The sequence below is a fragment of the Vanessa tameamea genome, chromosome 6 (genome assembly GCF_037043105.1).
Source record: "Vanessa tameamea isolate UH-Manoa-2023 chromosome 6, ilVanTame1 primary haplotype, whole genome shotgun sequence".
Lineage (NCBI taxonomy): Eukaryota > Metazoa > Arthropoda > Insecta > Lepidoptera > Nymphalidae > Vanessa > Vanessa tameamea.
In genome coordinates, this window is record NC_087314.1 from 13,372,002 (window position 1) to 13,390,456 (window position 18,455).

Sequence of the window (18,455 nt, forward strand, 5' to 3'; positions counted from 1 at the left end):
TTCCAAAGTGGTAAAATGTCCCCCCCCCCCCTATAACTTCTAGATTCTAAGAGAATGATAAAACTAATCGTAAACCTCAATTTACATTTCATTCAAAAGTTACAACGAACTACAAGAACTTTTATATTACGTGCTGCTACGGAACCCTTCATGGGCGAGTCCGACTCGCACTTGGCTGATTTTTTTATACTATACGACTTACATTAAAACGCAATCGTGTCCGCAGGCAACAATAATAATGGTATATCCTATATTTGAATATGATATTCGAGATTGCTAAACGGTTTGGATGAAACTTATGCAAAAGTACCGTAACGGGTCGAGTTTAGTTTTCACCGGGCTATTTGACCACTGATTTTCATAGGCTCAATTTCTGTTTATAATTCATCATTTTCCTCAACTGTAAATACATTATACGAAACCTCTATATTGAAATATTAACCATTTTCTATAACGAGAATGCGCCACCAGCCTCGAGAACAAAGATATTATGTCAAAGGTGTGTATATTTGTGTAGTTTCTCTGGCTCACTAACACATCATACCCCAAAACGTCAATTTAAGTTTCAAATGGAAATCTATATTTTTATCTGCCTACCCTCATTCGAATTGTGTTATGGAATCAGCTCATAATGTTGTCCTCGAAAATGTTTTCACTAGTACTGGGACATGTACAAACAGTTACTTATATTTTTATGTAACGTATTATTTTATTGCCATAGCAATTTAGCCAGTCTGGGCGCTATTCAAGCGAATGTTGCCAAACTACAGCAGATACAAAAAAATAAATATTTTATGTATTGAAAGTATTATTAGAATCGTCTATACAATATATGAGTTTATTTATAAAATAAACAAGCCTGTCCTGTTAGGTATATATTTTACCATTATACAGCTCTTAGTATTATTGTGTTCCAACAAAGGACATCCGACTTATAACTATATACCCCTCAACTATTTTCCAAGATTGGTGGTGGATTGGCGAAATAAGGAATGGTGATTATTTCTTACATCGTCTATGTTTATGGGCGGTCGTATCTATCAGGTGGGTAATGTGCTATTCGGTTTTTTGTTTAATTTGTAAATTGTATTAACCAAAACGTTAGTACAATTTACAGACTAAACGAAACGACATACATTGTCTTGATTTTGAAACATGCGAATATGGTGTGACAGTAAGGTGAAATGTAAGGTGAAATGGCGCATGATACTTACTTTTATCCAAAGTATTTATTTAAGTAATCAGTATTATTTTTTATGTCATAACGAAACAACTGGCAAGGGGCTCATCTGATGGCTTGCATGTGCAGTGCGGGCCTTAAAAAAATGTAAAGGTTCTTTTCTTAAATGTCCGCCAGTATCGTTTCAAAAAAATCGAAACAGTTGCTTCCACAGATAGCGAGGTAAAAAATGTCTTAAAAAACAAGCTGTTGTGGATTTAAAGACATCGAGGTGATGTGGATAAAATTGAGAATTCTGACGCGATGTCCAAAGGTGAAATTCAGTGGCCTGGATTAACCCAAGCAGTTAATGTGAGCATTCCCCGTACATTGCAGAGTTATCAAACATCTCTGCGCATAACTAAATGATCAAGCAGGTGGCAAAGGACTTGACTGTGACAGTTGGAGACGCTCCGGGTGAAATACGTTCAAATGGAAGAAGTTGGTACTGGCGAGCTTCCCAAGCATTGCCAAGTATTCCGATACTAGCTGTAGCAGTAAAATATATTGGTGTATGTTATCAAATTGAGGAGATAAGATATATAGTATCTTTTGAGCGGTTAACGTGCAGACTTGCCATTTTTGGGGTTAAATTTGACTAATCTATTTACTATTTAATATATAAATAATCGATTTCAGACACAAGATTATCCCGGTTCTAGTCGTCGTGAAATATTAACGTGACCGTTGTATAAGGTTTCCATAATGCTAACATGTGCATGGTAGTAAATATTACTGATTTACAAAAAAATAAAGACAGGTTTACTTGTTCCTGATAAGAATTAATTAAATATATATTTTTTGTTTAGAAAAAAAAACACACATTTGCAAAAGAATGAGGTCGAACTATTTACTGATCGAACGATTGACAGTTTTCTTTTAGTAAATAATATACTAATATTATTTTCAGTACGTCTCATGAAACCAAAATAGAATAGAATCAATCAAAACAGCAATCTTATATAAAATAGAGGTAGATCCATCAACGATAAATATTTCACGAATTTCTTTTCCGTCTGAAATCCCTTAATCCGTACACTTTAAAGAGCCAATTTATTGCGATACTATCTTTGAACGGGTTTCGGTGCTAGGCTCACGATATCATCAAGGTAAGAAAACTTTATCATGTAATGTTTATGCCAATAAATTGTGACTAAGAATAAAATCACTATAAATAAATTCTTTATTTTAGTATGAACAATTTTTATATTTATGGAGTAATTTAATTTTTATCTTAAAATAAAACGACTTCAATAGCATATAGTAAATACCAAAAATCGCAGTTCTTCTACTGGCATTTATTCAAGAATACCACTATCGTCCAACACTCAACATCAGATCTTTACGAAATAGGGGCATTTTAAAATAAACTTCTTACAAAAAAATTCTATACGTCAAAGAGTTAGACCAAACTATACATAAAATAAATATAAATTAAATTTTTCCAAATTAATGCACAGTCATTTAATTTATATTTTAATTATTACCTTTAATATTACAGACCTAATCAGTAAAAAAAAATATACATAAAATATTAAAATAAATCCCAAACACCTGAACATGACGTACGGCTATAATTTGTCCCGTTACAAATTCGATAAGCGTATTCCCAAGACCAGCTTTGAATGTTCCTTTAACCAAAGTACAGAAATAACCCAACTCATTACAACAGAAGAGCTGTTTTATGATTTAAGATCGTTGCAGACGTCGCTACTCTAGGACAAATTGGCCAATATCTTACCAAATGTTTTGTAATATAATGTAGATGGTAACAGTCATAGACGAAATGTATCTATAGATACTTGAAATAACGTTAATGCTGATACCAATGGTTTAATGGCGTGTTCAAATTAAATAAAACACGTATAATTATATTTTATAGTATTCTCAATTTCGTATTATTTGTTATTTTAAACAAAAATATGATTGAGTCATGTAGTATTTGTTAAAATTTATTAATTAACAGCTACCCACCCAGGTGCAGTTTTCAATATAAAATTTAAGCTATTTTTTTTTTTATTTAACTAATCATATATATTTCGATTAGGCAACCCTGTTGGATAGGAAATTAATTATTATTTAATTTTAATTAAACGTCTAAGCGGATTTATTACCTTTTAATACCGCAACTTCACAGTTAAATCAAAGGGAATATAGGCAACCTATATTTTTTCCAATTATTTATATATTTAATAAATAAAAATATAATTTTTGTAAGTGACGTTTATTTTATGGGGACGATTATGTGACAGGATTTATTGGTAGAGAAGTGGCTCGGATCACTTACACCGGTGGAAAGTAAGATCACTTATCTAATGTAACGATTTGTCTACCCGCACGAGACCAATCCCTTACAAATATCATCACTTTGTTACATAACGACACATCCTCTCTTAAATCATGTTCCAAAATAACTTAATATTTCATAATATTCTATTATGGGTAAAATTAAAGACTTGGAGTTTTCTTCAACTTTTTATATTAAATTAAATCAATTCATAATATTTTTATTCAAATAGACTTCTACGGGTAATTAAGTTAGAAGTACACTCATATGGATCCTATCGAGAACTGAAAATAAATTCAATAGTTACTCTTAATTCTATATTGCGGATTTAATTCCGTTCAGACTTATAAGTGCTCGTCATCGTTGAACTATTATTTATTTCACTTTGAAAGAGAATCGTTTTATTCGTGTTTTTATTACAAACCGGGATAATATTGTTTGATCCTATAAAATCTAATGAATCTATGAAGTGACGACTATATTAAAGCTCGAGTTCCTTTATTCCTTCAAATTATTAATTAGATCTATATTCTCTGCCTCGCACAACCACTCTGTGGAACCAGCTTTCGCCGGCGGTTTTTCCGAACCGATACGACTTGGGAACCTTCAAGAAAAGGGCGTACTCTTTCATGAAAGGCCGGCAACGCACCTGCAAGCCCCCCGGTGTTGCAGATGTCCATGGGCGGTGGTAGTCACTTTCCATCTGGTGAGCCTCCTGCTCGTTTGCCACCTCTAATATAAAAAAAAATAAAATTAGTTGATCTACGAAATATTTCTAAATGAACAAAGTGACGCTATTATTATAGTTTTATATATTACTGGTCTTCTTGTTTAATTATATGTATTTTCTTACTATTGGTATGTAGATTATATATATATGTAGATTTTAAGGTAGTTAGGAAAGTAGCAAATACAAATTTAAATTGAATAAAAAGCAAATAAATTAATGGAATTAGAAAAAATAGCGCCCAAAACCTTTTAATATTTAATACATTAACCTAACCTACTCATGTTTTTAGGGTACGTCATAAAAATGTCGAAGTAATATTCTAAAAAAGTTTTAAGTCTTATTAACTCTAATACTTTAAGTTATATATTTTATCTCTATCATCATCATCCTCCTGCCCTTATCCTTATTTTATTTGGGGTCGGCGCAGTATGTCTTCATTTTAACTTCTTCTCTGTCTGACGTCATCTCACAAGTAATATTCTTTTAAGCCATAAAGTCTTTCACACAATCCATCCATTGATTCTTTGTTCGTCCTCTTCCTCTATATCCATTCACGTTCATGCTCAAGACCTTCCTCACAACATGGTCCTCATTCCTCCGCATAACATGCCCATACCATGATTTTCGCATCACCGGTTTCCACATCACTTCTCGGTTACCGGTGGCACTTTCAAACTTCCTCTTATGTACTCATTCCTTACTCTATTCATTCGCGTAACACCACACATTCCTCTCAGCATTCTCATTTCCACTACATGCAGTTGTCTTTCATTCATCACTTTAGTGGCCCAACACTCTGATCCATATAGGACAGTAGGTCTGACCGTGGTCTTATAGATCTATTTACGCTATCTCTAAATAAACGAAAAATGTAATTAGTTTAAAATTCATCTATTTCTTCATTAAGCTAAGCTAGATATAAATTAAATATGGCAACAACCTTATTAAGGTCATTTATTCCCTTTGTTAGTGAATATATTTAAACAGTTTATTAGCTATTTAAACAGATAAGTTAGAAGCATCATAAAAGAATTTCTGATTATAATTAAAATGTAAATTCTGTTTGACATTATGAGATTCGTTTGTCCTTTCGGATATAAACTTTTTCATTACAAAACCAGTGCTTATTTTATAATTTCTAATCGTATATCAGTATTGTATAAATGAAAGCAACATTCAATACGATGTACTATTAATAAATTTCGGCCCAAACCGCCGGTAAGGGAGGTAACTGCAAAGTTATTTAACTTTTATTTGTACATACATGTGGCACACGCAAATGAAATGGGATGACAATCCAATACGTTCGGAGAGATTGCTGGAATGGATGGAAGTAGGAAAAAAGATAAACAATCTTTAGATTTACTTATTTCATGCGATTCGTTAATAAATCAGCCATATTGTGCACTACTGAGAGTTTATGAATAATAATATATCTTTGTTCATAACACAACACTATTTTACTTAACTGCTTATATATTACTTCCAAAATTCCGATGGCAGTTTCGTCGACGTTCAAAACGTCATTTTTTCGCAAGTCCATAATGAATATCATAAATAATTCAAGCTTTCGACCAATGATATTGCGTCAATTTGCTGTCAAATGTTCTTTATTTTTGCTTTACTCTTCTTATTAAGGTTGGAATAGAGTATACACAGTTGGAATAGAGTTGGAATATAGTACACGCGGAATATATGATATACCAACATTTGTGGCAAAATGTTACCCAAAATTCAGGATTCCTGACGATGGATTTTACAATCAATCATGGGTTGGAAATGAAATAGAAATTTAGCATATAAATAGCACACTGCATGCTTACATGGTTGATATAAGATCCGTTTCTTACGTGCGTTCTTGCGTTGGTGCAACCGCTTCCGTGTGCCGTGTCTATTGTACGTCTGCACGTATATTAAGTATGTTATATCATTCGGTAATCACGATAAGCGTTTAAAATTAAATATTATTAATATTTAACTTTGTTGACAGTGTGACCAACATCTTCCTAGTCAACCTATCAGCGGCGGATCTTCTGGTGACAGGAGTCTGTATGCCGATCCAGCTCAGCAAGGCCATTACTCTCGTATGGTTCTACGGGGAAACGGTCTGCAAAATTGTGAACTACATACAAGGTACGATGAAGATGCCATTAGTAACAGTCTGTAAATGTCCCACTGGCAGTCTAAGGCTTTCTCTCCATTTGAGGAAAAGGTTTAGAACGTATTCTACCACACTGGGTCAATGCGGCTTAGACAAACTCAAATTAAGCACATGAAAATTCATAAGTTAAAATGCACGCGTTCTTCTCATAGGGCCATTTTGGCTTTTGCAATTATTCTTCCAAAAAAATTCTCATAGTAAAATACTATAATCAAAAAAAAAAAATAGATTTAAAACTAAAAAACAGCTAGGGAAAAATCGTGCTCTACACGAATGTGAACTATATGCAATTCTTGAGCTGAAACCAAAAAGGCAGCGGATAAGAGCTGAATATATATTTTGGAAATCACTGAGCCAAGTCCGTTATTTGATACACGGCAAATATTACTTACATAATTAAATCCGTGCTAGCAGTAGTTAAGTAGGTGATATAGCTGACCAAAAATAACTAATTATTTATATATAAGTTTATTTGCATAAACATTAGTGGCTAAATACATAAAAACTATCATAACTCATACTAATATTATTTTTATTAAAAAAAAAAAACAAGTAGAACTATGTATTTTAACTAGAGCTAGTAACTACTCATGCATTGTATTTCAAGCAAAATATCGAATTCGAAAACTTTGAAATAAAACCGGTGCCATATTTTGACTGCTTAATAACTTCTCGGGGTTTTTTTGCAATTGAATAAAGCTTCAAGAAAACTTTCGCAAAACCTTTATAATGGAGAGATTTTTCGATTACTTAACAACTTCTATTTTGTTCGTGACTTATGAGGGTTTTTATGTACTAAACAATGGATTTTTTTTTATTATATTTACCTTTTGTAAAATCAAGGAGACTTCCATGAAACTTATTTATGAAATTGTTATATATTTTGAATCTATGTGTTAATTTAATTTATTATATCAAGAATAACATAAAGAGCCAGAGAATGAACTTATTTAAAATTTTATAAAAGAACAGAATATTCTTACTTGCGTATGTATAAAAATAACATCCAAATATTGTTTTTTAACATTTGGTACTACATTATTTGCTTTAATTAACATTTTAATTTCAATATTCTGAGTTTTGTGTAAAATACAGCTTAACAAATGAAAAAAAATTAGAATGATTCATAATGTTTTTCTTATGTTAATTGAGAATGCTGCGTATATATATATATATATATATATATATATATATATATATATATATATATATATATATGTACATATATAATAATTTAGTAAATACGAAACAAGTAATTACAATTCGAATTGCTCAGAATTACAATTCATTAATATATTTTTTGTCAACAAATGAAATTGAGACTTACTCGTAATAAACGAAGTGCTGTTCCATTACAATTCGCTTCGCACCTCTCTTGTTAAATATTGAAAACCAACTTACGTTCACAAACTATATTGATGCGTGAATCCATTAAATGTTACGGTTATAAGAGCTACTATCGTATATAACTTTCTGACGTTATATGGCCATATTCTGCGTTTTGATTTGGGTAAACAATGAAACGTACTCTATTCAATTAGACTTTTGTGAACACTTTGGAATCATTGTTTGCAATGATTAATTTAATTAAATAAAATTTACTTACGTTTCTGATGTTGAAAAAAATCAAAATCATTGATAATTTAATACGAATTAATTTATATTACTTATAAAATAGCTTTTGAGATTCAATCGTCATTTCGTAAACAATAACACATAATTGTTAATTTCTTACTGATATATTTTCCTTATATTTTACACATCATTGTTTGTTAAGAAATATTTTTGAAAATTGATAAAGAAAACGATTTTAGTATTGTGACATAAAATTATATATTAAAACAACATTTTTTAAATTTGACAGTGAATGAATTTTTTAAATATAAATTCTAAATAAAAATCAATACAATGAACCTCCTTTTAAAATTTGACAAGTTAAATAGCAATAAAATAGTTTTAACTGAACATTGTTATTGTAACACGAGATTGAAAAAAAACATTAATTTGCTAACGTATTAATAATCCCATCAAATACATAAATGTAAAAATTAGAGCCAAGTCCAATATTATGATATATACCTTGGTTGTTGACTTTAACGACAAAAGTAAATGGGTCTAAATGGATCCCAATGTACCTTCTCTATTTTTCCATTGGACCCATTCACCAGTCCTTTGCTGACATCAGCATGCTTGCTCGATACTGTTCTTCCAAGCAATAAGGATCCCCGTTTGTAGCGCTAGAGTACATACTTAATTCATCCCAGTTACGATATACATACTCTAATACAGTCTCACGAAACCTATTTGTATATTGTTGTTGTATACTAGTATACTCAAACAAAGAATATGCAATCGAATAGACTAGGCAGCTTCCATCGGAAGGCATTGGAATAATTCTTATGAGCGCGGTTGCCACTCGCTCGGACACGTCCGCGTCAAGGTTTTATCGCAACGCTCCTATCCCGCTGCTCCAGCGTCGCGTCGCGCGCCGTGTACCGAAATGCCTATTATTATTATTTTTTAAAGTATAATGATTTTGCACCTATTTAATATTTAATAACGTAATGAATACGAAAGTCGACTATACTAATAAGTACTAAAACGAAAATATTTGGATTTAAAAAAATTAAGGGTGGTATACAACTCGTTATATATTCACGTGAAAACCTTAAAATCCACATTAAGACCGGCTGTCATAAGTTTTGATTGCTGGTTTTTACATCATTTTTTTTACAGTTACTTTAGGAAATAAGTATATAAGTGTTCCTAATAGACCCAATAAAATTAAAAATTATAATAAAATGATAAAAATTTACCAGTTTCAGATTTTTTCCTTTATATTGGCCTAATTATCTACCTGCATGCCAAATTTGAACTTTCTAGGTCACCTGGAAGTAGGTTACAGTTTTGATCTATATGTCAGTCAGTGATAAAAATGACGATTTTTAGGCGTTAATATCTAAATAACCGGTTGAGATGCGTTTATGAAATTTGGAACACATATGTATCTCGCAAGTCTCAATATATGAGCCAATTTTGACACGTTTATGTTAAATAGTTTTTGAGTTATGAGGAGGTCAAAAGTGGCTCCAAATGGTTCGTGTAATATTACACACGGTGCTGCTCGCCAGTTCTGTTACTTGAACTTGGCTGCCACGCTACCGCGTGTCTAGATAATTGAAACGTTAGTTCCATTCTGTGCATAAATTCAATTGAATATTCTATTGAAAAGCGTTGATTAATTCTTTGACGGAGCAACTTACACTTATTTTTATTGGAATTAATTGAATTGCTGTCCAGTAATTGTACCGCTAACGCTGCCATAACATTTATTGTATTTATTCGTTTAATTTGTAAAACTATAGAGTTTTCACTATCAGTATGTATATTATGTTTGTAATCAATTAAATTAGTGTTTGAAGTGATAATGACCTAATCGTAAGGTTCAATTAAAACAAAAATGTACTTCAAAAACTAGTATAATATTGATATTCTTGCAATCTAGTACAACTTGTCTCATTGGCATAAGAAAGTGAACAAAAATAAAAGAAAAACATTTTTTAGCTTGACACATTCTTTTTTATAAAATGTTGTAAAAAAAGGTTTAATTATATGGCAAATTAAATTAATTATTTGTATTATATATACAACCAAAATTAAAATCGAAATCCGAATCGAAATCCGAATCGAAATCCGAATCGAATCGAAATCCGAATTCGAAAGTAGGCGCGAACATTAGTAATATATGTGTTCGGATATATCATATTTAAAGTTTGTATATTGTGTTTGTAAATACATTTTTCATTGAATTATACAAAGTTGTATTGTTGCTCATATTAAAACAAAAAATATACAGGGTTCAGAAAACGGTAATGTTTTTAAAACAATCTGCAAGACATGTTTCGCAACGTCTTTTTTTTTGTTTTTAAGGCATTTTTGTGAAAAAAATAACTCAAATATTGAAATAATATCGTTTTTCGTCTTGCGTTTTTTACATATTTTGAAAAAAGCTAAAATTGGTGAGAACTCGAAAATGATTCACTTTTGCGTAATGCATATGGCATCTAGCGGGAATACCTTCGTCGAATTTACCAATTTAGCCCTGTATATGATATAGTAAAATAACAAAAATTTATTATTTACTTATCGTCGTTATTTTACTATTTATATTTTTTTGTTATACATTGTATTATTTACATAATATCTTTTGGGACAAAAATAATTATATGCTATAATTTTACCTTTCAATAAATAATTTGTGCAAACAAAATAACAATTCATCTGAATTATTAATTATTTTATGAATTTAAGGGTTCGCCTTTAGTTCGTGTTCTCCAGTGTGAAAATATTGTCAAATAATTTATTCCCGCAGGTGTAGCCGTGGCTGCTAGTGTGTTCACTTTGACAGCGATGTCAGTGGATCGCTGGCTATCCATTTCTCCAGAACCACGCCTCCGACCGCCGGGACGTCGGCAAGCGCTGATGCTGTTAGCACTTCTGTGGATCGCAGCATTGCTCATCTTCATACCGCTGTTAATAGTAGCGTGCGTGAGGAAGGAGTCAGTGCCTGTTATATCTAAGGCTTATAAGAATATTTCGGTACGTTTATTTAAGATTTATTTTGTAAAGTAGCCATAACTCTATGCTTCAAAATTTGAAATGCAAGCTCGTCTGGGTACTGACAATTATTTATCAGGTATTCTACCAATCAGTAAAACTTAGTATTGTTGTGTTCCGATTTGATAGGTGAGTTAGTCAGCGTAAGTAAAGGCACAAGAGATATAACATCTTAGTTCTCAAGTTTGGTGGCACTTAGGCTATTTGAGGAATATAATTTCTTACAGCACCAGTGTCTAAGTGGGGTGGTGACACCTGGCCATCAGGTTGCAAACATATATCGGAGGTATATTATTATCACATTAAAGTTTCACTAAATTACGGCCAATTACAATTTACGACGATTTTAGATTATTTAATTTTATATATTTATCAAGTCTTTGTAAAGAGTTAAACAGAGGACTGAGCTCTCTGTGGTTCTTCTTGGTAAATCCTGTACGATAAGTTACGAACGTAATGTATTATTAACCAATGGTAGCTTACTATTAAATTTTACTGTAACGTCACGATAATTAAAATGTGCAACTAAGAACCTACTTAAATTAGGAATATTTTGGTCAGTGAAAAGTGAGAACAGCCTAAGCGCCAAAATATTGCTTTTTGTGAAATTCGGTTTAAATTTTTTACCGTAAATCGCATTCCGCTCTCGCTTTTCTTCCTTTCCACTGAAGTTTTGATTTATATTCCAATTATTTTATTCAATGTACAAATATCAAGTTAAAATTACCATCGATACGGAAATGATGATCCCTTTAACAGATATCAAATGCCGACAGAAACTTAGTAGGTTTCTTTTAAATTATGTAATTGTTAACAATTTCCAATACATGTTTTTCAATTTCCAAAAACAACCAGGAGGCGATTTATTTCTCACTTTTCCACACAAACGTTCATTTAAACTTTTTTGTTTCAGATAGAAACTAAGGATGTACATTTCTGCACAGAAGAGTGGCCGAGTCAAGAAACTCGGAAACAGTTTGGAACTTTCAGCTTCACTTTAGTATATGCGATACCCGGTAAGCTGCTTATATTTATTATTAAAATTAACGCAAGATATTGAATTTTAATTTTATCTGAAACACAATTGTTACCACAATTGTTGCCATATTTATTAACAAATAAGAAAACGTTTTATAATGTCTTACTGAAAAATAAATACGTAATACTTATACTAGAGAATGAAGGTTTTAGTAAATAATATTATTTTATAAATATAAATTAATGTATTTACATAAGAATTATTAACATTAAGTGCTTAAGTATATACAAATATGAATTACTGTTACTGTACTAGTTACTGTATAAATCATGACCGCGTGGAGTGGTGGCAAGAATTTTACATTATAAGTATTCATGGAACTAGCTACTCGTCCCGATTTCGCTCGGCTGTATTACAGATTCTGTCATAGATAATTTTTCTTCTATTGGTCGTAGCGTGATGGTAATACAACCTATAGCCTTCCTCGATAAATGGCCTATATAACACTGAAATATTTTTTCCTGATTTAGCACGTTCAACCAAACAAACTCGTCAATTTTGTTAATATTAGTATAGATTATATAGAAAAACAGTTCTACTTTTTAAACTACAATAATATAGAAGAAACATAATGCTATTCTATGCAATGCTACTGAGCCTCGCAATCCGTTTAACTAAGTACGCTCTCTAGCAACTTCAGGGCACAATAAACGACTTGGAACTGAAAAGATTCTTCCAGAACATCCGAGTCAAGTTTAATTGCTTCCCTTCTTCTATTTAATATTACTAAGCGTTTAACTTTGCTTGACATTTTGCGTTTAAGTTTGAGAAACATCTTGTGTGTACACTTGTTGATTTTTCTTTCTTTTCTTTAAAAAGTTTTTCTTATTTTATTTTGTAATCGAATAGTGAGTAAACGATTTACATTAAATAATTCTAAGAACTAGCTTAGCCGTTGAAGTATTACTCAAATTGTATTCAATTATTTATTTTAAATTGAATTAGAAAATAATAGTAAGTGAACTAAAAAGCAAGAAATTTATTCAATTAGTTAATTATTAAAGCTTTAAACGTGTTCGCTTTAAAATTGTATCAAAAATAAATAAATGCACAAGAGACAAGAATTCACGGTATCCGGAGAAAGGATGCAGAAGTAGAAACTTTGCTAGTTAAAAAGTTGAAACCTTGTCATTGAAACAGGACAACGCGATAAATTAATCTATAATATTCATTAGGTACTGCTCATCATATTCTAACGCCAAATTTTGTTGCGTTCCGGCCGAGTGAACCAATTGCCTATACCTTAATGTAAATAATTGTTCAGTAAAATGGAAAAGTAATATTCAGGACGTTTGATGCCGATTATAAAAAAATGTAAATTAAATTAAACGAAAAATTTAATCAAGTTTTCATAACGCCATTACGCGTTGGATGAAATTGGGTTAGAGCCGATAACATCGCTTGTTCTTCAGATAGGGGAGACGACAGAAACATTCCCAAGCGATTGGCGAAATAATGAAAAAGTTTCTGACTGTAAGTCGAGATGGCCACCTGAATTGAACCAAAAATTGAGGGTTCAAACCCGGGTGCCATTGAATTTCCAGGGCCTTAATTTGTGTGTACATTTCAAATCGTGCCTACCAGTGAAGAAAAATATCGTAAGGATACCCGCATGTGTCCTATGAAATTATTCCACAGTTTCCATTTTTTTATTACTTTATATATAATAGTATGACAATAATATGTTAGAATTGTTTTCTACATTAATAAATTCATATATAGATTTAAGTTGACAGAGGGTACTATGTATCTACAAATAAAAACCAGAAGACGAATTGGTAATCTAATTGCTTGCAATATTAATAATTATTTTATGTGTAATGTTACCAAGGATCGTATGTATAATAAAAATAATAATCTAATTTATATTAACCCTGCTAAAAGTAAAGATATTAATATTCATAGTTTAAACTAAACAAAATGACAAAATCTATATAGACTTAAATATTATACATCAAAATATACAGGACATCGGTGGTGAAGATCATGAAATAGAATTATTTTCGAAGTGTTATAAAACTGATGAACTTTGTTTCATAGAGTATTGGATAAAAAGTTTTGACATATTTAATATCCCAAACTAAACTGTCAAGTAAATTCGTAAGAGAGAATGCTGTTCGTGGTGGTTCATTAATTGATTAATATTAGTACGGAATGGTATAGTTTGTAAATCTCGAAAAGATATTGTGGCTCTCTTTATCGAACGTACTATTAAACTATCCTGCGTGGAATTTCCGCAGTACATTATAGTATGCGTGTACCGGCCCCCATCGGGAGATTTTTACTTATTTGAGACCACTATGGACGATACTCTTAAAAATATATGTAAAAGTGATAAATATGTAATTGTATGTAGTAACTCTAACGTCGACTTATTAAAGGAAACTTCGTTGAGTCTTCGGTTGGTCACCTTGTTTAAATCATTTAATCTAACGCACAAAGTTAATGTACCGACACGATTAACCAGCGATGCTTCTACGTATATTGTCAATGTCTTTTGTGACTGTGAAATATATGAAGTATCAGTACTAAATAATTTAACTTCTGACCACTGTGGTCAGTTTTTAATAACAGACCGAATAAAATAACATTTCATTTAAAATCATCTACATTAGATGCAGCTAAATTATTAAATAATAATGTTTCTAAATGCGTTATTAATTTTTCATTTAAAATAGAAACATCATATACGGTATTGCTCCGTATATTACAGTAATTTTTAACAAGAGTTTAGACAAGGGTTTATTTCCTAACTTGTTAAAATGTAAAGTTTTATTATTAAGTAAAATATTTTAAATCAACTTCTCGTCCACTTCGGTACAAATACTATTTTTCATAGTGAGCAATTCGGTTTTACAAGAGGTCGCTCGACAAGTGATGCAGGAATAGCACTTCTTTATTTACGATGATTGATAAAAATCATCAGAATGCTATTGGTGTATTCTGTGATTTGTCTAAAGCATTTGATTGTGAAGAACACAAGACGCTTTTTTATAATCTCAAATACTATGTATTAAAGGTAAAGCTCTTGATCTCATTGCTTCATATTAAAGTCAAATGTTCCAGCATGTTTTCATTAATGGCATAAAGTCTTCTGGATCTACGTTAAAAATGGGTGTTCCACAAGGATCAATTTTGGGTCCCTTTCTATTTCTAGTATATATAAATGATCTTCCTTTTTATGTTAAAGGTATTTGTGATATAGTGTTGTTTGCGATACTTCACTGATTTTTAAGGTAGACAGGAAAAAAAACTGACTATGACGATGTGAACGGTGCATTATGACAGATACACGATTGGTTTACAGTAAATAATTTAGTTTTGAATACTCAAAAAACAAAATGTGTAGTTTGTACCCTACCCAATGTTAGAAAGCAAAATGATACTATATCTCTAAATGGTGGCCGTCTTGACGTAGCCGATACTACGGTGTTTTTAGGAATAGCATTGGATTCCAAACTTCAGGGGAGTCCTCACTTATCGTCTCTGACAGAAAGACTCAGCTCCGCAGCATACGCGGTTAGAAAAGTTAGACAACTAACTGATATTGATACCGCTCGTCTAATATATTTTGGTTATTTTCACAGTATTATGTCATATGGCATATAACTTTGGGGTAATGCTGCAGATATTGAATCTGTTTTTATTTTACAAAAAAGAGCAATCCGTTCTATTTATAATAATGGAGCTAGAGACTCTCTTCGGGGTGTTTTTAACAAAGTAGGAATACTCACTGTTGCGTCACAATATATTTACAACAATATTATGTATATTCACAGTAGCATCGATCATTTTGATAAAATCAGTGATAATCATTGTATGTGCACAAGAAGTAAGGATAACCTTATAACGCCAAGTTTCCGACTCCGTAAAGTCAATAAATCATTCTTGGGGCAAGGTATCAGTTTCTTTAATAAAATTCCGCAGATATTTTTAACTTTGCCGTTTCATAAATTCAATTCATTTGTAAAAAAATACATTGGTAAAGAAGACATATTATACGATACAAGATTATATAGATGTACAATAAATATATAATTGTACTTATCTAACATGAGTGTATTTTTTGATGTTGAAAAAGAGTAACTACTGAGTTTCTTGCCGGTTCTTCTCGGTAGTATCTACATTCCGAACCGGTGGTAACTTTATTTAATATAGTTTGTTAAATGACGATTCAAAAGTGCTTGTAAAAGCCTACTTGAATAAAGTATATTTTGATTTTGATTATTACTGAGGGGAGTCCAATACTTTGATAGGTATTTTCTAACAGATAATACTCAGGATTGGATTTAATGGAAAAGAGTATAAGAATAATAATAATAATAATAAAACAGCTTTATTTATTCCACAAACATAAATTGTAACCAATAAAATTTAGTAAATTGAACCATTTTGATTTGTGGACCCCCTCAGGGTAAAAGCCTCCCCCAAAGAATTCCATTTATTTCTGTTTTTGGCAGAGGTCATCTAGTCACTTCCTATGTAGGCCACAATCTCGTCCTGCCACCGAGCGCACGGGCGACCTCTCTTTCTAGCGCCAAACGCCTCTCCATCTCGTGATGTTGATAGTCCATCGACTGTCGTCATATCTCGCCACATGACCAGCCCACCTCCACTTCAGACTTTCAGAGAACTATAGAGCATCCTTTAGCTTAGTTACCCTTCGGATTTCTGTGTTTCTTATTCTATCTTTTACTTTTATATTTAAAAAGCTCCTTTCCATTGCCCTCTGAGTGGTCTGTATTTTATATTTCACCTTGTGGTCATAGATCTATGACCATCAATGGAAAAGAATACTGACTATAAAATTACATCGTTTATTAAAATCAAAAAAGATTACTTTACACTTTTAATCTATACTAATATTATAAATACGAAAGTATCTGTTCGTCTGTCTAATTACTGAACAGAATTTGATAAAATTTCGTATGAAGCAAGCTTGTACTCTAAGGTAGGAGATAGACTAAGCCTAACGATCAATCTCAAAAACGCTAGAGTAAGTGCGAAAAATAGTAAAAGTATAAAAGTTTTTATTAAATAACAAGATTTATATTAAGTGACTGGTAAATTTAAAATAGTTACTCGATTTTATACCAAAAGCGAACATTATATTCTTTTTAAAATAATGTATTGTATATTAAATCGTTATCAATACGTTCCATTATGTGATCCTTTGATTAGATTCAATCTTCAAAGGAAGTCGTTATGTATTAGAATCGAGTAGTTTTTATGCCATCAGATTGAACGCTGATATTATCCTGAAAGTGATTTTAGTAATAAAAACTATCTAAATACATATTTTTATATAGAGATGAGAGTTATTTAAATTGAGAAATCCAATAAATATATAGAAATCTTGATTGCGTGAAATGTCGGCAAGAATGCTAGCAGCATCACCCCGTTAAATTGCAATTTCGATTTACTGTACGTAAAATGAAATATTTGCATATAAAAATGAGGCAATATGACGGAGTTTCATATGTGTGAGGAATATGATATTTTATTTCTCGTATTCTTTAAAAATATTGAGTGAATATAGCTAATTGTTTAGTAAGTGATAGGTATGGTTTCGAAACATTTATAGGTGCGAGACTGATGTACCGTGACGGCAAACGGCATGATACTCTTCTATGCCGCATTCTGCCATCTGTTATTCATGTTACTTGAGGGTAGGGCTTTGTGCAAGCCCGAGTAGGTTGTTACCACCACAATATATATTTCAACGCCAAGCAGCAATGCTTTGTATTGTTGTGTTCCGGTTTGAAGGGTGAGTGAGCTAGAGTAACTACAGTGACATAATAACTCAGTTCCCAAGGTTGGTAGCGCAATCCATCCTTACCTAAGAATGATTAAAATTTCTTACATCGCTAATGTCTAATGGCGTTAGTGACCACTTACCACTAGGTGCACCATATGCCAGTCAAACAAAATAATTGTATAATTATAAATTCTTTTAATAATCCTCAATTTAGATTTTTCACATCTAACGAACTTCCCGCGATGGCAATTTTTTTCTTAGTTTACCTTTAATATCAGAGTTTATCAGCACTTTGGATATTAATCTTGGTTTGCGCTTTGTCATTTTTGGTCTACTTATCGCTTCAAGCGATCGTTAAGGCTCGTTAAGTTTGTTATCACATGTAATTTACAATGATATTTTATTATATAGTGGCCTTATACAATAACATCACAAAATTTTACATAATGTTATGGATATCGCCGTACAAATGATTTATTTTGCTGTTTACTAACTTATAGGCTTAGTGAGACAGTTTAAATACAGACAGAATATAAAAAATACCCTAGTTACCGTTGGCAGCGCAATGACGTAACAAGGGGTTGTACTCCTTGTAGTAACTATATTAAATACATAAGGAAATATTATTATGAATAAAGTTCATT

The 18,455-nt window shown here is 31.6% G+C and overlaps 1 protein-coding gene across 1 annotated transcript in view; it reads left to right on the forward strand.

Annotated features, from left to right (window-relative positions):
• Window positions 1-18,455, forward strand: part of LOC113403212 (neuropeptide FF receptor 2-like) — a 69,454-nt gene that overhangs the window by 30,908 nt on the left and 20,091 nt on the right. The window contains exons 2-4 of the mRNA XM_026643684.2: window positions 6,227-6,369; window positions 10,770-10,996; window positions 11,928-12,030. Coding sequence (XP_026499469.1) covers window positions 6,227-6,369; window positions 10,770-10,996; window positions 11,928-12,030 — 473 coding nt within the window. The remainder of the gene's footprint in view (window positions 1-6,226; window positions 6,370-10,769; window positions 10,997-11,927; window positions 12,031-18,455) is intronic.